This window comes from Ambystoma mexicanum, chromosome 10 (assembly GCF_040938575.1).
Source record: "Ambystoma mexicanum isolate Mex_15411 chromosome 10, UKY_AmexF1_1, whole genome shotgun sequence".
NCBI classification, from domain to species: domain Eukaryota; kingdom Metazoa; phylum Chordata; class Amphibia; order Caudata; family Ambystomatidae; genus Ambystoma; species Ambystoma mexicanum.
Genome location: NC_090932.1, coordinates 723,211,325 through 723,236,161, shown reverse-complemented (window position 1 = coordinate 723,236,161; position 24,837 = coordinate 723,211,325). Strand labels below are relative to the sequence as shown.

The 24,837-nt window shown below is 42.9% G+C and overlaps 1 protein-coding gene across 1 annotated transcript in view; it reads right to left on the bottom strand.

Moving 5' to 3' along the window:
- Positions 1-24,837, bottom strand: part of LOC138491677 (mast cell carboxypeptidase A-like) — a 209,035-nt gene that overhangs the window by 99,223 nt on the left and 84,975 nt on the right. The window contains exon 7 of the mRNA XM_069618318.1: positions 18,891-19,001. Coding sequence (XP_069474419.1) covers positions 18,891-19,001 — 111 coding nt within the window. The remainder of the gene's footprint in view (positions 1-18,890; positions 19,002-24,837) is intronic.

Genomic DNA, 24,837 nt, shown 5'->3' with positions numbered 1-24,837 from the left:
AAAAACAGAACCATCTCCTTCCACTGTAATCCTGAAAGAACACACCTACAAGTATCCTATTTCCTATATTTCTTAGAAATGTATAATGTTAGATTTGTAAGCATTAGTCAAGCGATTCTTCTTCTCTGTAACAATCTCTAACTGCTCTGTAGACTAATAGGTGCAGCATCACACAGGATAATTGTTGTCAGCATATGTAAGTGACCCAGTTTGGGAGGAAATGCAAAGGGAACTTCAAGTTATTCCTGTATGTTAGATACACATAAGGTAGACAGACATGGAGCAAGGACACACAGCTGCTGTAGGACTATATGTGTCCTAATTCATCTTGTTAGTTCTCCACCTAAGTCTAAACCCACCTGTGTCGGAATGTAAGAACATTTTAACTTTGAGCATGTCTTCTGACACGCCCCACATGGCTATTTCAAGCCAAACTCTCATTCTGTCCACTCAGGCCAAATCCTTAGTAAAGCTCAGACAGGCCGAATACAATGCAGTCGAACGTAGGCTTCATGGCCTGATTTTGATAAAGAGTTGAGGTCAATCTATTCCATTCTGTACTCATCTGTTTGTGAAGCACACTTTGGAATGTTGGCAACCATCAGGAAGTCAAGGCCCATTCTGTAAGATCTCTGCGAATTATAGATGCAAAAAACATACTATTTACATCCAGTTTGCAATCGGCTGATAGTTAATTGGGTTTTCACCTTTATCCTTTTTAAACACTGGTAAAATGGCTGCGTTTTGCCATGTGTTGTAGTATTCCTCTGTAATTATGATGTGCTTAAATAGAGTATAGAAAATATCTCTAAAGTCACATTTTCTAACCACTTCAGGCCAGGGGCCCTAATGCTTTTTAATCCATAAATTATAATCACCATAGCCTTTCTTGAGAACTGCCAAGTCCCCAACTGCTGTTCAAACTAGAGCATATAGGGAAGACAATGTCAGCACTATCAGAGTGCTCTCAGATACGTGATTAGCTTGGGCAAGTACTGTGCGTTAGCATCACGATTTACTAAATTCCCAAAACAAGATACATTTTTATCTCTTAAAGGCTCAATCATTACTTGTCTATCTCGTATTAGCTGCTCATGTTTATTTTTTATTTTTATTTTTTATTGCCCTAAAGCAAATTTTTTTATAAACCTGCCTAATACATGATTTTTCCTGCACAAAATGATCCCAATCGAAATAAACCTGTATTCGAAAGGCATGTCCAAATCTTACGGATTTCCTGCTTCCACAATTTTACTACTTCGTCAAAAGAGTGCTTGTGCCTTGACTCAACATTGGTTGAAGTGCGATCTGTGTTTGTGAACTATGGCCGACCAGATACTAATTGTCTCACAGATGTTCAAAGGAAGAAACAAAGTCTCAACTTCCCTAACACTGAGAGCGTCTAAACATCTTGCTACATGTTGATTCAATTTCTTTATATTTTGTAAACTTAATTTAATCTAGAACAAGATTTATTTACAACGCAAGAGCTGGCGAATACACTTCAGAACATGTACATTTCAATGTTAAATTTGCATGGCTGCTTTGCGTAGTTGGAGATACTTACAAATAAGTAAACAGATTGTATAAATGTAAGGACACCAAAATCTATCCTATGGTGGATGTAAAAAGGCCCCTGTATCATGGAGGCTTACCCGGCATGTCACCATGTCATATTCCTAATCCACATATGTAAATACCACCCATCCCTGTCTACAAGAATCTCAATTTTTTCTAATAGATGTGGAGGGGGGTACATTTTTGTGGGACACGTTTACATCATCAAATTTACACAAGTCAGGGTATCTGTAATTAAAGTCCCCCACCATAATGATACTTTCCACAGAGCCCTCCCCTAAGCAAGCCAACAATATTACATTCACTTCACAAATAAAGCAATAGAACCCGAGGGGGGGGGCATTACTGGTCTGGTAATTCCCCCGGGGGGTGTTTACAAGTCTGAGTGAAGCAAGGACTTTAACGTAGCCCAAGGGGCACTACCTTACCCATAATCCCCCCCCCCCCAAAGAGGCTTCTATTGCTGCTAGTACTCCGGCATATCGTACCAGTGTAATAAAAGCATTTTTTTTCTCCAGCTGAGAAATGGCATTGAAACCGTTTCTCAAATTGAGAAAACAGAGCAAAAGCAAATGGCCACCAGGGATCAGAGAGAAGGGACTACATGTAGTCCCTTCTCCCTTTCCATGGCAGCCATTAAAACAATTGAAATAAACAGAAAGAAACAAAATGGCTACCATGGAATGGGGCAAAGGGACTACGCATAGTCCCTTCTCTGTTTACATGACAGCTGGGGGAGAAAGGAAAGGAACTCTGTGGGACTCAGCACTCTGAATGGAGCACTTCAGTTGAGTATTTCCCAGCCAGGTATGACCCGGTAGGGTCAATGAAATCATTTGTAACAATCTCTTTGTCCCTCGCCGTGTATTAATCAAGATTTGCTCATTGTCAGTAGCCGGTTTAAAATAGAGGTTCAGCAGGACAATGTCTGCTCGGACAGATTTGTATGGCCAAGCCACCTCTGTCACAGACTCCCAAACTTGTATCTCTGCTCCCAAAGCAATTGATTGCAATGAACAGCCCACATGTCTTCTTTCCCCCTGTGGCCTTTGCTGATTTTCTGTAAATACCTGGAATAACCCTCCATAACTGAACATTCCAGGAGCCACACTTCCTATAGAAAGATGATATTATATCTCCTCAACTGGGGGTGCGACACACACACCATTCAAATACTGTTGAGACCCCCCAGAATTCCAAGATAAAGGTACAACATCTCTAAGGTTAAAGTTTGGGGCACTTGGTGGAACTCACTTTAAGGATTGCAGGCAACCAGCACCAGTCAGTATTGGCGCTTGTTAGCCTTCTGTATCAACACCTGTCTCTGACCCACTGTCCCTTTGAGACCGGTCCCTGAAAGGGTTTCCCCAGGCCCTATCTGACATTTGGTTACTACTGGATCACCTTCACATCCCTTCTGAGAGTATAGCCTACCCTTGGGCCACTTCACTGCAAAAGGCGAATGAGGTATATCTTAGCTCATATTTCTATGTGGTTGGGATCAAATTTTGATGTGTTGAAGTGGGGGGCTGAGCAGGTGCTTTAGCCACTACTCATCTTTAGACTGCTGCAGATCAGAAGTAACTTTGTCCCAGTCCCTCACTGGAATCATTTTCTGTGGGCTTCTTAGGCTGAGTACATCAATATAACAGGGCTTGCTGATTACTACCACAACTACACTGATCCATCTTAGAGATGTGGAGGTATTAAATCCATCTCCATAGAGAATACCACCCTAGCGATAAGGTGTACAGTTACAATATCCACATGCACAACATATCTAAATTTTACCTGGGAATATCAGAGGAAGTAATACATCAAGTCGGGATGGCCTGTTACACATTGAGAACCTTGCATGATTAAGAGGGTAAACATATTCCTCAAACATAGCCTTCCAACCCAAGCACAAATCCCTGTCAGAACCTGGCATTGAGTTATCAAAATAGGTATTCACTATATTTTCCCTTTGGGCAACGTGACCAGAATCCTGACCACTTTTTACTTGTTTACCAGACCTAGGAGTCTTGCCATTTGTAGTCTCCAGTGCTGCCAAATCTCCATACCCATCACAGACCTAGCCTCCCTCTAAAAAACTCTCCCTGGAGTCCTTGGCATACTTATTAGCAGTTTCTTCTGGGTCCTGATCCATAAATCCGATTTTTTAAGAGTGCACTGAGGAGTCCAGCACAGGGATGATGTAAGCTCTGTTCGGTCAGAATAAAAACAAACAGCTTTGTTTATTTTCTGCTGGAGTTTCTTCTTCTTGCTTTTCTTCACCTCAGAAGTAATCTTCCTCGGGTTACCCAATGGAACCTGATGCAACTCTCAACTTCTTCCAGGGTGATCCCTAATGAATAAGCTGCAATATTAAAAGATCTCAAGAATTTCCTTGATTTTTTCTGATTACGGGATGTAGATTTTATATATTTTGTCTTTTTGTTTCTTTTCTTTTCTTACTCCTTGTGATCTTTTCCACCTCTGCTTTACTGAACCGTCTGAGTCAACGTCCTCAAACTGCTGGACCCCAATGTTAGGGTCTGACAGGATAACCACTTAAGCGTGGAAGTAGGCAGATCCTACAATAACCTACTTATGGGATTTCAGGATGAACATATTCACCCATAGCACTTAAGGGATTAAGATCCATGGAAGGCACAACTTCCATGTTAACACTATGATTTGGTATCTGTTATGAGAGGATGTTTCCCCTGAGAGAGAGTCAGACTTTCCTCCAGTCCCGACCACACAAGCCTTCTCTAAACACTTGTATGGAACGATAGAGCAAAAAGGCAGAGTAATGAGTTCATGACCCTCTCCCAAGCTGTGAAAGAAATACACTAGCTATCTTAGAATGGGTGGAACACATCCAGCCTTACTGCTAGATACTCACTCCCAGTTTCCCAACACCTTTCCAGTTAGGGGTAATGTATCACTTATAATTGCACACAGGTTCATGCTCTACCCAGTCAACCGTCAGAAGTGCAAGTGCACAAAATAATCATGCTACAATTAAGAGTTCCTAATTAATGAATGGCTGTTAAGTGTCACACAGCTATTTTAGAACAAAGACATTTCAAAAGCTTCTCATTACTTTAATTAGGTTCTGCAGTGACAGCTGGAATTCTGCTTTGTGCTGGCTAACGTAGCAGAGCGTGGTGTCTCAACACAACTGTAATACTTGATAACAGTTGTAATATTGTTGTCATTCTCCTATTACAGATAAGTAGTTTTGTCACAAGTATCCTGTAATAACATTATCTACAAGTCTTTATTCAGATATTGTAGGATGCCATGCATTATAAAGTCATAATACAATGCATTAGCTTGTGCTTGCTCTCCTTATCTTCAATGCTTGCTTTGCCCGGTCCCATTCTATCACTCTACTTGGTTCCATACTTCTCTACGTTTCATCTATTCTTTACTTTTTCCATTATCTTTCCCAGAAACAACAAATGGGAAAAGAGTACATCACGCACTGCTGCCCCATCTCACTCTATGCCTACATCTTTTGCCAAACGGATTGTCTTCGCACAGATCTCCGAACGTTAACACTGAACTTTAACTGTTCCATTTCTCTGTTTTTCTAGATAGCAAGTCAAACTTTACATTATTGACCGTCAGGACTCAAGTGAACACTGCACTCATGACTCCCTGCAGCTTCAATTACTTTGAGACCTGGGTTTCACTGCAGGATGGCCCGTGCAGAGCTCACACAGAGGAGGGGTGCCTGGCCACAGACCTATAACATGCCTTAGGTGCATGGAGTGGAATGCTGAAAAGGGAAACTGTATTATAGAAAATGGGTCCACACAGCCAGTCCCTGGATGTAAAGTGGGAGGAAAATCTATAAAAATTACAATTCCAGTTCTTTTTCCCCTACATTTACTATTTACAGTAGGGAATATGAGGATGAGCAGAGTGGAACACAATTCGCACACATGACTACAATTCCTCAGATCATATCCCTTCCCTTCCCAATAAGTATATTTCCAACTCTTTAGTGTAGCAATGGTCTAATTACACTTTCCCTGAGAGATATTTTTCGAATTGTAAAAAAAAAATGTATAGCCCAGAACCTTTACTTTGGTTTAACAATTTCTTATTCTGGGGAACATTAAGGAAACGTTTGGAGGCCATAAGAGCGTATGAGACAAGGACTATAGCACATTTTGAATGGTAAGGTAGGGCCGGTAAATCAACTTAATTAAGCAAGATTACATGTACGGGCGTCAGGGGGGTGACTACCAGGCCAGGTAGTGCCCCGGGCCAGGTAGAAGCCTGAGCAAAGTGAGGGCTTTACCGATAGCCCGGGGCATTACGAGGCCCAGTAAGGCCCCCCGCGAGGGTAATATTGCTATAAGTAAATGGCATGATGTACCAGATGCTAATCGTTTTTTTTGTTAATTTGAGAAACATCACTGTCGTTTCACAACTAAACAAAAAGGATAGGTGGCATGGATCCGGAGAAGGGACTACATAGTCCCTTCTCTTTTTCCATGCCGGTCATGTGCGAGGCTGCGGGTGCACACCAACAACACTGTAGTTTCCGGTGTTGGCAAGGGACGGGCAGTGGGGCAGCGATGGGAAGGGGGAAATATGTGGAAAAGAGGGATGGGGAAGGGGACACGGGGCAGCACTTACCTAAGCACCCGGCGGGGGAAGATGGCTGCCTGCCGCTATGAGGAGGCTCGGACGGAAGGATTACCATGTTGTAATGCCATCATTTTGAGCCTCCTCAATGGCTGGGGGGCTGACACACACCCCTCGCCGGGTACTAATTAGAAGTGCAGAGAACTTAGCTTTTAGAGGAGCTGCTGAAAAGGGTTACTATTGCCCCTAAAGAGTGAATTAAATCTGAAAAACAGTGAAAGAAATGCTGCTTTTAAATGGAAGTTAGTGCCCTAAACCAATACCTAAACTGTGGAGGACTAAATGCAGACCTAAACGCAAGAAAAGTTTACAACAGCTTTCAGTGTTTCAGTAAACAGTCATAGCTGAAGTGCCTCATTGCAAGGCTTTTGTAGTAGACATTCGTGAGATATACAGAAATTAAGTCTAGTTTGACGCTGGCTCAATAATGAGAGAAAATAGGACCCCTTGAAAAGGTTAGGCAAAAAGTTTATGCAACCTTTAAGCGTCCTATGTAACAGGCGATAACAACAGGTTGATTGATCAAACAGATGAAGACAAGCTGGGTACCACTAACCAGGACACACGTATTACTTGAGAGCTTTTCCATCAAGTTGAGCGTCTAACTTAAATAAGGCAGAAGTTCAAATCAACATATCTGAGGACAAACTTTTCGTTACATATCTAACTCTGCACTTATTCATTGAACATTGCTCAACATCCCTCGCTCGATGTCTTGTTGTTAGACAACCAAGTTAGGTAGAAGTTCTCTGATTGGATTATTTGTCTGTCAAAATAACATCCATAAAGTTAATTACTGCACAGGTTAATGCACCTTTAAGTTATTGCATGTGATCAGGTAACACCACCACTCCTCCATGTTTCCATTTTGAGGGGCACATTTTTGCAAATGTAACGGATGCTGTGGAGTAATTGGTTCACAATCAGTCACTAATTCTTTTACTGATTCCACTGCAATCTTACAATGTCTACACTGGTTGTTTGATGTTTTTGGATCGTGCTTTACCATCAACATCTCTTTTGTTTTATATAGATTTAGACGTAGTCTCAGAAACTGGTCTCAATGGTATCGAGATGGAAATTTGGTGAGGTATTTTGGAGTTGCATCGATTCCATGTGTTGCTGTTCCAAAGTCTAAGGCTGTTGCCAAATGAATGCGTCTCTCATTGTTTATTATCCAGTTCCAACAGCAAATTCTTTTCTTTGCAATTTGCAGAGTTTGCAGTGCTAGTTCTAACGGCACATCTGCCTCCTTTAGTATTTTTAATATTTTCATCTCCCATTTTATTAGTAATTCTGATGGTAGTTGGTTTGACTTCAAGCTTAAGATGTCATACTGTCTTGAAGTGGGAACTAGGTGCATTTTTCGCAGTGCTGCGATGGCTTTTCACAAAACTGTGCCATATAATGAATCAATGCATAGTTTGTGTTGAATAGCCGGTATTGACACATTTTGTGGGAGTTTGAGCACCTTTCGCCAAAACTAACCTTCTAGTTGGCACCACATTTTTGCATTAATATTCCAGCCTGCTTCACATCCAAATGTTATTGCTGGTACAACTTTTTGTAGATAAAACAATAGAACCAGTGTTAGTGTAAATTTACCATATGCAGCATGCAGTTTTGCCCCTTGTAGGCCAAACATACGCATCCGTGAGGTTAAGTCTTGTATCCAACTCCATTCTCTTCTTATCGAGGTGTTGAATAGCACTCCCAGATAGCGTATACTGTTTGTTAAGTCTATTTGTTCTCCACCTACTGACCAGGTAAAATTCTTATCACATCGTTGTTTTTTTGGTCCAAATGTTATTATCTTTCATTTTTTAACATTTATTTTTAGGTCATTTTTCTCCAGATAACCTTGTAGAGCTGTAAGCAGTCTTTGTAGCCCCATTTGTGTTGAGTCTATGAGCACTACTTCGTCAGCGTAGATAACCCAGCTAAATTGCTGCCCATTTATTTTTGGAGGGAAAGTTCTCGGTTGTCTTAGAGCTTTTGGTAAGTCAGCGATGAAAAGTTTAAACAAGAGTGCTGCTAATGCACATCCTTGTTTGACCCCTTTTTTGTATGAATTTAATAAGTTAGGTCACCTTGTGCATTAAACCGCAATGGAATTGAGGTATTTGTGTATAATGCCATTAGGGGTTGCAGTAACTCATTTGGGCATGACCAGGATTGAAGTTTGTCCCACAAATACTGTCGGTTAATGCTGTCAAAGGCTTGCTTCAGGTCAATAAATGCGAGGAATCATTTTTTCTCGCCTTTCAGTGCATCCAGTTTTACCTTGTTGAGTAGGATCAAATTTAACTCTGCTCCGACGCCTTTTGTGAATCCTGTTTGTCGCTCGTCTACCATTGATGCATTCTCTGCCCATTTGAGTAGTTTTTCCTGAAGAAACATTGCAAATACCTTTCCAATGGTATCAAGGAGGGCAATCGGGCGATAATTTGTTGGATCGTCACAATTGCCCTACTTGAATACCGGTACAATTACTGCCTTCCTCCAGGAGTCGGGCCGTGCTTGTCTTGCAGCAATTTTTCAAATAGGGCTTTGATGAAGGTCGCCCACAGAGGTTTATTCAGTTTGAGCATCACGTTGGATATGCCATCAGGGTCCGCAGCTCTTGAGTTTTTTAATTTTTGAATTGCCTTTTCAAAGTCTTCACAGGATTCGACAATGTTCCATCTTGTCTCATTTAGATTTTGAGTCATCGTGCCAATAAGTCCTTTTGTGTCAAAGACAGAAGAGAAATGCTCAACCCAATCAAAAGCATCTACTCCGTTTGACATTAAGTACAATTTTTTTTGCTAATTCAGTGTTTATTAGTTTCCAAATGTGTCTACTGTCATTTTTTGAAATTAGCCGTAGGATGGTTTCTGCTTTTTCTTGGTCACCAATTATTGAAATGATTTCATCCAGTTACGATAGCGTTGGCGCCGTATTTTCATTTCGTCATGTGATTTTCAACTTGAGATTTTTTTAAGAGCTTCAGATCTTTTTGGATCAATTTCTTCGCTTCGCTAACCAATACGCTCTGAGGATGTTTATTGGTAACGGTGTTCCTTTGACCTCCGCCTTGTCTTACTTTGAATTGCATCAACAGTGGGCATAGTTGACCTGAGTAGCAGAGTCATCAAGTAATAGAAATTTTGATGTTAATTCTGCTATTTGATTGGAATTTATTCGTAGTCTGTTTGCACTACTATTAATAGCCAACGTTGCATTATATCTCACTGGAACTGTACTGGGCAGCCACTGCCAGGTTAATGCCAGTGCATTGTGGTCGCTCTTTAACATCTTTATTGTTGATAAGTTGGTGATTCTACTTAATATGTTTCTTGATGCCCAGATACAGTCCAGCGCCTCCTTGCTTGTTACTCGATGCCATGTGCCCGCAGCCGGGATATCACCTCTGGTACAACCATTTAACATTGAGCAGTTTCTTTTTTCTACTTCCCTAGCCCACCGGTGACCTCTGTCTGATTTCTGGGCAGGGCCATCTTTTTCTTTGGTAACCAAAGGCTCCTTTTTATCATTGAACGAGGAGTAGTTTAAGTCCCTGCATACTAATATGGCTGGGTCGTCGAAGGTTAATAGGCATTCATCAATTAAAGATGTCACAGATTAAATAAATTTAACTTAGGGAATCATTGCAGTGTTCCAGTATGTGTTTATGACCAGTAACTGCTGTGGTTTCATTGAGTTGCTGTGTGTACATTCTAAGGTAGTGGCTTGCACAAACAGGTTTGGGTTTTCTGAGCTTAACACATTGCAACTGCAGTTGTGTTTGATCATTGTGATCAGCCCAGAATATTCTTTCCTGCCGCACTCAGGAAGATAGAGTAGCCATCTCGTACTGGAGTCTCCCGGATCCAAGTTTCCTGCAGACCAATGATGAATTTTTATCCATTGACTGACAACCATCTTGGAATAGATGGGTGAAACCTCTGGTATTCCAAGAGGTCAGCATGTAGGTTGAGTCATTCTCGCTGGCTTTTTGCTAATGTTTTTTTTTAGTTGGCGTTGTGTGTGAAATGACCTACTTGGCTGACTCGCTTGTTGTTTCTCCTTGGGTGAGATTGCCGAATTTAATTTGAACTGTTCCCACAGTTCGATGCTTCTTTGTTCGTTGGAACTTTGAGCGACATGGGGATTTTGTGGTTGCTCATGAGATCTCGACTTATCGTCGTAGGGTAGCAATTCAAACCCAAAGAATATCAGATCGTCTTTTGCATCAGTAGAGTTTTTGCAATAAGCTTTCATTTGATATGGAGAATCACCCAATCAGAACGACTTTCTGACATGTATTCAACAATTGCAATGTCATCTGATCTGATGGTGCGCAGAGCTGGTATACTGTGCAGTAGCTTCATCGTATTACATCTATTGAGATTTACTTTGTTCTTTTCTTTTAGAATGTTTTCTAGTTGTAGTTTCCACAAATAGCTTCTAGGAGATGTGTTGGGCCATGGATCAGGTTCGGAGGTCTGGTGCTCTTGTTTTAATAATTCTGGCTTGGTTTGTTTTGGATTTAGTTTTGACACTGGGTTGCTTGCCTTGTGTTTGGCAGCCATACTGGTCGGGGCAATCAATTTCTCTTGAGTGCCCGTTGCGGGTCTTTGTGTCGCCTGAATACTTTTTGCTATTTGTAGAACTGCACCAGCCTGTTCTCCATGCCGTTTTTGGTTGTTTTTATCTGTTTGAATTGGATTGCCATCACTGCTGGGATTTGAAAATCTTGCTTCAACAGTGGCTTCGACCACTCCTTCGTCGTCGTCTATTGAATACGTGGAGAATTCCCAAAGATCGACCGAGGATTCTGAAAGTTTATCTTCTGTTTTGTCCAGTTCCACTCTTGGTCTTTTGTTGGATTTGGCGATGTGCTCTTGGACCCCCAACCGGCCCATAGAGTCGGGGTTTGCCCAGAAGCACTTTAAGACAAGACAGCAGCACCCGTGAGATGTATGGGAGTGCAGATTTAATACTCCAACACCAATCAATAAGGACAACTCAACGGTTTGGCAAAGGGAGTCCATTTAATGGCAAGTACAAAAAACAGGGAGTCATGAATATTAGCAATGGTGCGATCTTCCTTCTCGCTTCAACTCCAATGAACTTCATAAAAATCCTAACATTTATACTAAAAACTCAACATCCTTGGCGTGTAACACTCAAAAGTTGACTTGCAATTCTATTGGTTAGGAAAAGGTAACTTTATTATAGGTACTATATCTGTATATGGTAACAGAGTGAGGGGATTGGGAAACACTGTCAGGTGGGTATCTAAGCCCTTCCTTCAAAATCACTACTGCAGACGTCACTAAAAGTATGACATCCCATTGGTTCTACTAACTATAGGACCCTAGATTACTTGGTCCACTGTGATTGGGTTGGCACCAACCCCATGCATACTTTTTCATTTGCTTAGCAGCACGCAGAATGGTTGGCCAGATGCAGGGTGCCCCTCAACTCACCCGGACTTCCTTCAATCAATCATCACTTTCATGGCTATTTGTCAATTATTTCGCTGTGGTTGGCCTCAAGACTCCAGGGTCATTACGACCTGGGCGCAAAGGGATACCAGGCGTTATGGACGGGACCCGCAAAGGGATACCGGGGTCAATAACGGTACTGCAATTTGCGATACCATTATTGATGCCTTCCCATTGAGCCCTATGTAAATGTAAATGGTTTTACCAGGCGTTATGGACGGGACCCGCAAAGGGATACCGGGGTCAATAACGGTACTGCAATTTGCGGTACCGTTATTGACGCCTTCCCATTGAGCCCTATGGGGGCTCAAATGGGAATGGGGAATGGCTTTTCAAATGGGGATTTACTGGACCGGCATAGGTCGAAATAGACTGGTAAGTCTCCATACCACCAAGTCGGTGGCGGTACCGGTATTGGTGCTAGTCATGGCGCTAATAGCGCCATGACTAGCACCAACCTTGGAATGAGGGCCTCCATCTTCTGCCTAGATATCTTCTACTAGCTCACAGCCATGCGTGGGTGTGGGGGTCTTTCTCTGCTCGTTCGGCTGGTCACGTGATTCAGACACCGTGGATTTACCTTTTCCTCAACAATTAGTGTATTTGATTTTATGTTCACCCTCCACCTGCCTTCGCCTGCTTATCTTGCCCCTTCAAAGCAGTATATTCTGGTCCTTGCTTCAGTTAATTGTAGCTACTGCTCGTTCATTTTGATAGATACAACCTTGGTTCCCTAGGCACGGGTTGCCTCTGCTGAGTTTCATTTCTGCCGCTCAGCTCCTGATGTTTTCGTTGAATGTGAAACCTTTCTCGGATGGCCTCAGTAATTTTTGTTGATTCTGCGTTTTGTGCAAAGTGGAAGTATACTTCACATAAAGTGCTTTATTTGAGGTAGATATGTATTTGGCGCTTGCCGCACTATCCCTCTACTAAGCATAGCAAGCTGCACAATTCCCTTGGCTTTCTTGCGGTTCCAAGCATATGTACATGTGTAAACTGGTCAAATATCGTTGCCAGGCTTACAGTTTAAGCTTCTTTCATTTGACATCGCCTTCACACTCTAAGTTCACGATATCCTTATTCATGGCGTTTCGTCTCTTTATGTCATTCTCTGGTCATCATTTCTTCTATAGGTGAGTCAGTCCGGGTTCTCGTGACATCACCATTCCTCATCCATTAGGACATTTTTGGTTTCTTCAGGGACTGTATTTAGACGATCTTCATTTCATTTTATTGGCTGATATGGCTTCCTCTATGGATACTGTACATGGTTTCCTTGGTACTGGTACTTCAATAGGCATCGTTCTTCTGATAGGTACTGGACAGAGCCCCACTGCGGCTCTCTGCTGGTTTATTTGCTGATCATACGTCACATATCTCCATGTGAACCTTCCTGGTTCTTCAAAATGGACGGTTGGAGTGTGGGCTGCATTTGGGACCTCTTCTATAGCGATTTCACAGTCCCGTGAAACATCAATTTGTGTCGGCTTGACTCTTTTTTCTTGTGTCACCTCTTTACCTCTACACTCAAATAGACCGATTCGAGGTGGTGTTGTGAGATTTCTAATGAATTTGTTTGCATCATTTGAATTTGCTCTTTTAGCCACTGGTCTCTGCTTGGACTCTCTCAATTGACCTTTACTTTTGTCTTGTTTTTGTGGTTTTGGTCCTTTCCGTGACTTTTAAGGTTTTTGCTGAGCCAGTGAAAATTCCAAATTATAGTTTTTGAGTCAAGTTTTGAGTCGATGGGCGAACAGGACACTGGTCGACGCTCGTTGGAACTGTAAGAGCAACTGCTGGCAAGTTTGTCTGTTGCATGTTCGTTATGGCCACATTTGAATCAAATCAGGGATCTCATTTTCTTGTAGAATACCATCTAGTTTTGCCGGAGGGGATATTGCGATGGCGGCTTTCTGTACCACTGTCTCATCACCAGAGTCTGTCGCCTGATTTGCTGGAACTGTTGGTTGAATGTTCACAGTTACATTTGAAGCTATGTTATTTCTGTTTACTTTTTGGTCAGTGTTTGCCTGTGAAGATTGTATGAATAGCTGGAAGCCTTCTAGTAGGGGATTCAACCCTTTCTCACAGCAAAAGCAGGCACAGTCATATGGACAAGATTCCTTTACGATCGTCGCATTGTGTCTCATCCATTTTGTACATTCAATCACTGCGTCAACCAGCTCCGATTTTTCACCTGCCTCATGTCTCGCTAGATCACTTAAACAGGATTGCCATTTTTGTGATGTTTCAGCTTCATAGTCGAGTCTTTGGGTGAGCTGGTGTGTGAACGTTTCCAAGTCTTGGAGCTTACTGTTAGCCACTGCCAGTAAGGACCCTTGATCTCGTAGGGCATCATTCAATGACTCATAGAGCCTCATAAATGGGAGGAGAGCAACAGAAGTTGCTGCTAATACATTGTTGTGGATTTGGATACCGGCAGCTATTGACAAGTTTCCTTTGCTGCATCGATCATTATCTACTTCCACTTGTTTTGCGGGAGATTGGGTGCCAGATGTTATACTTTCTTTTGGCTGACTGGAGTGTAATAAATTGGCCAGGCTAGCATTTGTGCCGGCTTTCCTGTGACCAGCTTGTCTATGATCTGGTACTCCAGGTTTCTCTTGCGAGAAATTCAGTGGCGGGACTTTGTAGTATGGCGTACTTGTTTTTTGCAAGTGGTTATCCGGTTCTAGCAAAGAGTCTTTATTCCTTTTTTCAAAGTTGTTGTGGAATTTTTGTGTGTAACTGGCCTTCAGTCGCTCGCGCATCAATAAGAAATCTGATTTTAACCTTTCTGTTAGGCGGGCTTCACGTGCTGCTATGTCAAATACTGGTGTTTGACAAGGCAACCTTTTTCTAATGAGAAACTTGCCGCCTTTTTGGGTAGTTTTACACCAGTGCCTTCTGCATTCACGCTACGGTTCTCCAGTTCCAATTCCACAAGATGGTTTTCCTCTATATTTGAGGATTTCTCAGTGCTTCCTTGTGCCATGTTGTTGCCTAATGTAGGCATCTTTTTTTCAGTATTTCTAGATGGATTCTCGTTTTCCTCAGCTATCTCCACTCCATCTTCCACACTTTGATACTGTGGACTTGTGCTTAAAACCTCCGCTGTGTGATGAGACGGCTGTGTCTTTTGTCTTGGTGAATGTGGGGCTCATGCAGGGAATGAAAAGACTGCAGGTTTGCTTGTTGGTTTACACTTTGCTTTTTCAGCGGGCTGTTCTCGTGTTTCTCCCTCAACAAGAATCACATCAAGCTACAGGCAGCCGCATTGTCAGTAGCTCAGAGTCTGTTATGTCAAATGGCAAGTCACGCACATCAGCGTGTACAGAGGATGAGGGTTGCTTTGCCTCCACTGAGAGACCGGTCGTCACGGTTATGACGGGAGTTGCAATGGGGGTTGCGACCGCAAGATGATTGCTTGCTGCACTGTTGTTAAGCAAACTTGCATCACCTTCCCATATTCCCATGTTCAGAGTTGCTAGCGCTAGCGACGCTAGTGAGGGTGCGTCACTAAAGCAGCCATCAACATTTGCCCAATGTTTCTCAGTGTTTGTATTTGTGCTTACCTCCAAGAACGTTCTGTTTTCTAACTTTCGCCGATGTTGGAGTGATTTGTGGTGAGTTAGAGGTCCTTGAAAACTCGCATTCACTGCCGTTGAGCGCTTCATCGCCTTGGTGCTTCCTTGGGTGGACTGGGGCAGACTGAACTCTGCTTCGAACTCTGCGCCGCGCTCCGCGCTCAGGATTGGGTTTTGTAGGCTGTCTTTGAAATTAAAGGTACAGGAGTCCAATTCAGTAGTCGTAGCTGCAGCTCCTCTCTGCCCACACGCCAAACACAGACTGGGGCAGACTGAACTCTGCTTTGAACTCCGCCTCTTAATTAGAGCCCACAGGTGTTCAATTGTGTGCTGCTGTGCCTTGAAATCTACCAAGAAATTATTGGATGACTGAGTGTTCTGGTGGGAAGAAGTATGTGAGCTTGTTTCAGTGCAAATAACCTTTGGGGATCTTTTACAACGAGTTCTATGAATCCAACTTTAATCCAGTCACCACATCACCAAAGGGTTGACCCAAACATGTCCAGGATAGTTTTCTAACCTGAGAGCATAACATTTGTGTTTTTAGTGGATGGTCCTTATCTCCCCTGTGTTCAATTGAAGTTAATGGGAGAAAAAGTAGCATTCTGATAAATATCTAGAATATTGATATATGATGTATTAGTCCTCCTGCACTGTGGATCAATTGCATGATATCTTGAGAACCCTTCATCAAGATTTGACGATAATGGGACAGCATCCGTAGAGATCGGATGAGATAGATTGATCATAAACATGATGGAAGAGGCTTCACAAGTTAGCGATTGCCAACAATACAACCTGCAGACAAAGTAAATATGTGCATGCTATGTTCATGTCAAAGCCCCTGAGAACTGTTAATGGGAGTTTGCCAAGTGATTCCCTGTTAAATGGCAGGTAGATCTTTGGTATTTGCCACACCTTTGGTTACATGTTATTTAATAGCGATGGTGAAGGCTTAAGGCTCGCAGGTTACAGAACATTTTTAAATTAACCATTACCCACTGCCACTGAAGAATAACTATAAAGAAATGATGACATCAAGCAATGTCAGACCAAGCCCCTCCATACCACGTCCTCTAAGTGAAACTGAATTTGTGAGCACCAGAAGGCATTCTGCCATGCGGAAAGACAAAACTGGTGTGAAACTGTTAATGCAGATTTTAATTATTTCACGAATTAACATTTAATCTTCATTTAATATGGCTCCTCACAAAACCCCAATGTTGATGATGTATTATTACATACAAAAGTTTTTTTTTTTTTAAACTGGCAGTAAGCATTAGTGAGAAAAAGGCAACTTTTTAATCCAGCAAGAGAACGATAACAAAGATCATTAGATATTTCTATAGGCCGTAGTAACAAACAGTTCTTTGTATAATCCAATCATGCAATTTTGTGCACTTTTTAAAATGTTGTTGTAATGATTTTTGGACTTTGAAGGTGAAAACCGAATAAATGTTTGTTTAACGGATAACCCAACGATTTTTCAATGTCAAAGGCCTCTCGAGAGACCCTGCTTGAGGAATTTAAAATGAGTATTTACTAACCAAACAGCCAGTGCATCTCATGGATCATGCACATATCAAATCATTGCTTCTCTCTGAATCTCAAATACATAACTGGTTGAAGTTCTTAATTCTCCTGTAAAGGATTGACCAGTTAGTTTTGGTTGGGGGATTACTCAGATATTGGGCAATTATTGACGCTATTTGTGCACGGTATCATTTATTTTAGACCACAAAACAGAACTCTGCCATTAAAGGGGGTGACAGTGTGAGGTAATTAATTAATGAGTTTCATGACCTCCTAAAGGAACTCAGCCTTTGCCCTGTTTCTATATTTGGTCACAGAACTCCCCAGAGATATGTAATATTCTTATGCTGTATGGCAGGCAGTACTTTATCCCATATATTACAGCATAGTAGTGACATTACTACTCATATGCAATAAGACAATGATATCTCTATTGTATCTCTATCAACTTACTACAGTTGGTTGGGCTGTGATGTCACAATATCGCTCCTTGAGCCAGCACATAGCATATTTGCAACTGCACCCTTGTGGTGTAAAGCCCCCGTTCAACGGGCTGGAACGGGGGTTAACGACCCAGCAGCCCAAGTTATCGGTCAGAGCGAAATGAGGGTAAATAACGAGGGCTCTGGGTCATTAACCCATTCGTCCAGCCCTTCGAACCTGGGCTTAATACCATTAGCACCCTGTGTTACCTCTTTGGTAACCCGAGGTGCTAAAAAAAAAGTTTTTTCATTCGTTAAATGGGATGCCTCGCATGTCCCGTTCAATTAATGAAAATCCTTTACCAAGATGGGCCCATGGAAAGGGGAGGCGGGGCTCCATACAGAGCCCCTCTTCCCTTTCCATGGCAGCCTGCCAGAGGAAAGGGGAAGGAGCGGATGAGTGCCACCGCCAAAATAAGATAAGTGCGGGGGAGAGTGCGGGGGGGGTAAAATGGGGATGGAGGGTGGGGGGAGATGGCGGTAGGGGGGCCAGCCGCCAGATGGCATGGAACGCAGGCTTGTACCGGCAATTCAAGCATGCGTTCCTACCCATCTGATTTGGTGGCTCCCCCCAACCAGGTGCTAATGTACTTTATGAAAGACATAACTAGCTTTATCCTTTTTTTCAGAAATAGCTCTTTGTGACACTTTACAGCCATTCATTGTTGAGGCGCTGTTTATTTTCTGCACCCTTCGAGTAAACATAGGAGACCAGGAATCTATCAGAATATTATCACTTATTTTAGGCAACACAAATGGCTCTGAAATTCATAGAATTAAACTGCTTAACATTTTTTACATGCTGCATATTCGTTTTTGTTTCATCCGAACATATTCTACATTGCCCGTATGCATCAACAACTTGAAGATCTCTTACATTAGATTAAGCAAGAGACCAAGTAATAAAGGAGAGCACAGTGCCACCAGGTATTGGAAGACATTACTCCCCCAATTTGCTCACAAAACTCCTTGGTGACTTGCAAGATCCTTAAAGCATAAAGTAGAGAGTAGTTAATCCAATATGTAACATCACTACATTCTCCATTTTAGTGAGGAGTTGGTTTGTTTTGACTTGAGGACATGGTGACAAAGAGAGGTTGGCATGTAGCACATCCGTGAGTCTATTGTTAAATACCTCCTCTCTCTTGCACATCATGATTGGTGGCTTTGTCTCTGTTTATAGTGACTAAAGGCCTCATGAAACGCACAGAGGTCAGAGTAAAGCAGCTGTGTTTGCCAACCCATGGCTAATACCGCCAGATTACAGGGTATATTTATGCACAAATGTTTGCCAATTATTAGATCTGGAGGTAAAAATTGTAGAGTGTTGCTAGACGTTTTAAAACATGATTTACTGGACAGAAGACTTGCAAGTGCTTCTCTTCAATAGTAACACATCATATTCATTGGAACACTGAAAAGAGGGGTGAACATTTTGGCATCCCTGCGCCATCTTGTGCACTGATGGTCTGGACCACAATTATGTGTATTTAAGGCCCATCATCTCCTAATGTAAATTCAACAACTTATAAATTTGCATTTGAGTGAGAAACAGGGTTCCACATTACTTGAGTCCAGGAGAACACGTAGCCGTCAGCATTCAGCACAGGAATGACGTAGAAGGTCAGGCCATCCAACAACTTGGTCATCTTCTTGTCGATACCATAGGTTTTGACGGCCTGAAATACAATACGCAAAGTGTGAAGAATGCAACGGTAGCCAACATTAAATGATTGTAATTGACACCATGTACCCCGTAAATGGTGTACCTCTAGCACTACTTACACTTTCAGTGCCAAGAGGCTTCTCGCATTTCTATAACAAGGTAGTTGGAGTTTGGGGTGGGGGGCACAGAGCATCCCTAATGAACTTCTAGTGACATTTGGGATCTATAAATAAAGCTTAAGGGCACTGATTAATTGTAACAAATGGATACATGTGACATCTGGGGCCAGATTACAGAAACTTTGCACAAGTGCAAGTGCAAAGTTTGCACAGTATTTGCACTAGGGCAAAGTTTGCCCTATTTCTAAAAACACTGGGACATATTAGAAAACTATTGCACCATGACAAGTGCAGTTTGACAGGGTATAAGCACAAGTGTAAAAATTGCCCCAGTGCAAAAAAGAGACATTTTTAAGTGAGAGAACTATGAGGGTCTTCTTCACCTCAGCAGTTGCACACCCCACCTCCATCACGTGTGGTGTACCCCAAGGATCTTGCGTCTCCCCTACCATGTATAACCTCTTTACCAAGCCCCTGTTTGATGATTTGGACCTTCTAGTTGTCACCTACACTAACTATGAAGATGACATCCAGATTCACATCCCACTTTCTGGGGATTACAAACAGGATTTGGCCTTGGTGAATAGGATATACCTCATCATCCAGGCCTCCATGATCTATGCCTGAATGATGACAAAACGGAACTCATCATTCTGGGGACTACACTCAACATTAGGAAACTCAGCCATGACTACACGTCCTTTGTCATAGATGGCCTAACAATCAAAGTCGATAAGGAGGCAAAAACACTAGGTTTATACCTCAATGCCAGCCTAACCTTCGCTAAACAAGTGAACGCTATGGCATCATCCACAGCCTATACTTGTAAACTGATTAGATCAGCGAAACCATACCTCTCCACAATCAGTTGCACCACTTTGGCAAGAGCACTCGTGCTGTCCAAACTGGATTATTGTAACGCTCTCTATTTGGTATCTAATAAATACATTATGAAGAAAATTCATATACTGCAAAACAATGCCCTTAGAGTAGCCCTAGGAATGTCCAATAGAGAATACATATCAACGACTAGAAGACAATCTAACTGGCTCTCTACTATTGACAAATTCAAACTTAAAACTGCTTCCCTAACCTTCAAAAGCCTCAACAATTCAGCACATAGCGACCTGACAGAGAGGCTCAAAAGAAGAGTCACGTCTAGACCCACCAGAGCAGCCTGTACAAACTGCTTATCAGTTCCCCCCTTCAAAATGACTTCAATCGAAGGGAATAATTTCCCAGTCAAAGCGGCCCAACTGTGGAATTCCCTCCCACCCACTTTAAGGACTGACCAATCCTACACCCACTTTAGATTAAACATCATCAAGTGGCTTAAAGAAAATGATCTGTAGCTCTAGCACTGCCTGCTATTCCCATTACGTGACTCGGTAACCCAGACTGGACCTTTTCAGTTGTGGAACCATACTTGTAATTGAATATGTATTACATGCTGTATTGTTGTACTGACCTGTAACTATGTGTCTATGTAACTTTGTAACTATGTAAGCCTAAAGTATTATTGTTTTTCGCGCCCTTATACCTTTGGGTCTGGGGCACGCTATAAATAAATAAACAAACAAACAAACAAACAAATTCTTTCCACTCATTCACGCATTGTGCCCTTTACTCTAGTGGCCCATTTCTGTGCTGTTCTTCATATGTACCTTTAAGATTTGGGTTCCAAGGGATTGGTGTTGCAAGACCGTAGCTGAAATGTTTGAGGGAGAAAAGACCAAAAGTTATTTTTCCGAAAATAACTTTCGGTCTTCTTTCCCCTGAACATTTCAGACTTTGCCCTTGCCCCCACTCCCTACTTACCTGTGGGTGGCACTCCTCCTTGTGTGCTGCCGTCCCCAGCATCCCTCTACGACACCAGTTCCCTTAACTTACATGCTTGGGAACCGGCGCCGCAGGGCCCTTTCCTTTTCTTTTAAAACTTCACATTTTATTTTTACATAAGGTGTGTCCCTATGCGGGGGATACCCCTGCAACCTCTGAATTAAAAAATGCCAAACATGGGCAGAGGGAGACACCCCCACTCCTCATGTTCAGTATTTCCCATTCGTATGAATGGTACAGGCCTTTTCCAGTCTTTTTGGACGTTTCCGGTTCCAAGCACCAGCACAGACATGCACCAATACCCATGAGACCCCATTCGTGTGGCCACAGAGTTGGTCTTCTATTGACCTTTATTTGGGGCCTCCAGCACCTGCAAATGCATACACTGGCGCCTGCATGCTCTCCTTCTGTCATGTCCACTGGACTAGTGATGCGCTCATTCTAGCACCCACGCCTTGTTCATCGTGCATCGGGTTGATATTCCAACCCAGCATCTTCTCATACATGTTTATTATACTCGCTCATTGTCCTGCATTGCCTCAACTGCTCATAGGTGGGCCCAACTCTCCAAATTAGGAAGTCGTATGTAAAACTGAAGAGTTCTAGCCCTTCTGTAATGGCCCAGGAGACAAAAAAATAGTTTCTTGGGGAGATGCCTGGTGCAAGGATTCATTGAAAATCATTCATCCGTCACTGTTCAGTTTCCAAAGTCAGGCCAATTGGGACAGGTATGACTTGATGTGGGTCCGGTGCTTGCTGTGGCTAGAATGGCAAACTACTTTTCACTGATAATATCCCATTGATCATGATGCATGTCTTGGGTTGCTAGTGGTCTAGTTCAAAATCAATGTTATCTAGCGTTTTGGCTTGGACTTCCCCTTATGGGGTCGGACCAAGCCTGATATGCACATCATCTTCCACCTTCTGTAATGGCTTGTCAGGCTATTTTGGAGCATTTACCAGAACAGTTCCAGTGGATATGATTTATTCAACACCTTCATTTCACCACTCTTGGGCATGCCTCAATACATGGTGAAACGTTTCCACCAAGCTCAGAGTGCAGCAGGATGCAACTGTAGGAGGAAAAGACTCAGCCAAATAAATCCTCTTCAGCCCAATAGTCATTGCCTCAATCTGGATAGACAAATCTAGTTCAAGGCTTTGTGTTTTGGTCCACAGCTCAGTCGTCAAGGTTGTCTAGCAGTTCTTAGCATATGATTTCAAGACATATGCTTCCTCTAGGAATCTGACATCAACCCTTGTTGAATGCGCTATACATTCCCTGAATGGGAATACTTATCACTGGTGGCAGGATCTGACTTTAACTAGCTAATAAGCCATGGTATGCATTTACCAGAGCTACCTTTTTTCAAGACCACCGACATTTTGCAAAGGTCCAAAACGAGGTTGCTACCCTCAGAACATGCTTCTCTCCTGTGCTTTGGTTTGTTCAGTTGGTGTATATGTGGCCCTCAGCTGCAAGAGGTCCCTTTGCATCAGGAGCCCTTCATCAACCCCTTTATAAAACAAGGGTTTGCCAGATGAGATCATATTGCCAGCCCCATTAGCCTTATGCAATGGGCAGTTCTTGCAGCCCAACAGTAGCACAGCCTACCGTTGTGAATGTTCACCAGAAGCCCTGGCTTTAAAAAAAACACTTTTATTAATATTGACATTATGCAGATAATCCTAATTCGGAAAGGGTGATAATCCTAATTCGGAAAGGGTGTTCTGCTACCCAGATGACCCTGTCCCCAAACTCCATGCCAAAAGCACATTGTAAACCTGTGCCCTGCTGCATCAGTAGCCTGATCTATAGTCCCTGCTCCCCAGTGGCACAGAGCAGGTTCAGAGGTCACAGGTGCGCTGTTGAGAGCTGAGGTGACAGCAAAGCCACTTCAGCACAGAGGCCGACTTCAAAATAGGCCTTCTGGTACCAAAACCACATACGTATAAGAGTTACTATCCTGGTGACAGTTGTAAACTTAAATATAAGCCATACCTGAGTTACGGTATGGGGGCTGGTATTTCTCATAAATATTCAAATTAAAGCTGCACCAGATTGGTATCATATCAGTCCTGTGAGCCCAGGCCACCCATGGACAGGCTGTGCATATTTCCCTAGAATGTCAGTCTCTGCTGCACCCAGCAAGGCAAGGGGCAGTGAGAGTTGCTATGTTTTGATGCTTTGTGAGGCCGGGTATCACGTCTCTCCAGTAAGAGAACCCTTCAGCAGGAGCTGTCCTAGGGAACATGAATCAAAGGAAACACCATGTGCAAAATGTCTAGTCTCACACCAGGCTGTTGCATACCAATCAGCCTTTGATTCTATGAGTCTAGGAAGGGGGCAGGGTTGGTGTAGCCACAGAGAGCTCAGCAAAATTGGGGAAGGGCTCACCATGTTGTTTCTCATTGTATCTCTCCTCCACTTTCTTTAGCACAAATCACTTTCGATATGATGCAAGAAGGCAAGGAGCAGTTGTTTCAAAAACAGGGATTTGAACCCCTAAAGCAGGCCTGCTGTTGTCTAATCACATGTGGACTTTTGCCTATAAAAGCGGGGGTCTTTCACTCCTTCTTTAATTCACTTTTGGACCATGCTAGAATTAAGGAAGCATTGATTTAGATTTCTTTTGGGGGAGTTGATCTTCTAGAGCTCTCAGCAATTGAGGTGAAGGAGTGTTCCAAAGCAGAGGCAAGCTTTTCTCCCTGCCCACTCCCATGGCACATTTGGACCAAGAGCTGTCACTCTGCACAAAACCTCCCTAGGCTGGGAGAGTGGAAGCTGAAAACATTCATCCTGTTCTAGAGCTCCTGCAGTGGGTATCACAGCATCTAGAGGACCAGATCAGCCAGGATCCCTGTTCTACTGCATCAAACCAGTTGAGCTGCATTTCAAACCATTTCCACTGCATTTGAATCAGAGGGAATCTTCGGTTCAGCTTTTGGCCCTTTATCAAACCTTCACATTACCCCTGCTTTACATCCATCAAACAGGCTCACCACTGCAGTATGCAAAGCAGAGCATGTCACCTGTTCAGCTCGAACATCTGCTCCCACTGTAGATCAATTCAAATCATAGCCTTTTCGAACCCTGCATCATATCACCAAGGCCATGCATTGAACTGACAGACCTCGACTCGAACCACTGGAGCATCCTGTCTCTCACCAACCCAAACCAGCATTTACTAAGTCTCCAACTAACTCGCTCCTCATCCCGACCATGTTGAGCCATACGAACTGCACGTTCTGAGTGCCGCACTTGACCACACCAAGCTCACCCTTTGAACCAATTAGATGCCAACTCACCACCAGACTGATCTCAACTCGCCATTTGTGAACCTGGTTCAAGCCGCACCACATTAAAGCTCAAATCCGGGTTTGAACAGTCGAACATTGCATTAAGGTACTCTGGACTGAACCTGTCTGTGTAGTCTACCTTTTGGATCGCCAGAACCTGTATAAGTCATTTTTCCACCCTTTTCCAAAAAGAACATATTCTTGGAAAAACAGGCTCCCATCTTCCCCCTCTCGCGCCTGGCCTAAAGGTTCACAGCCCAAGCACCCGCCACGAGAAGAGTTTGCCCATCTACCAGACGACCAAATACCCTGGTACAGGAACATACGGATGTGTCCATCTGCCTGCCCAGCAGCCCACCCTGCCCATGCCGATGCCTGCGGCATGGATCAACTAGACTAAAACCTATAAGTCGTTAGAGATGCCATGACGACCTAGCTAACGGATAGCACACCTGTGCCAATATACACACTGGACACTCCCGCACCAATTTACACGAAGCATATACTCAGTGCTATGACGTAAGCGACAGACATACTCACGGACGTGCATCTTTATTATTTTCCACATAGGCTCTCAAAATGCAGAAACGC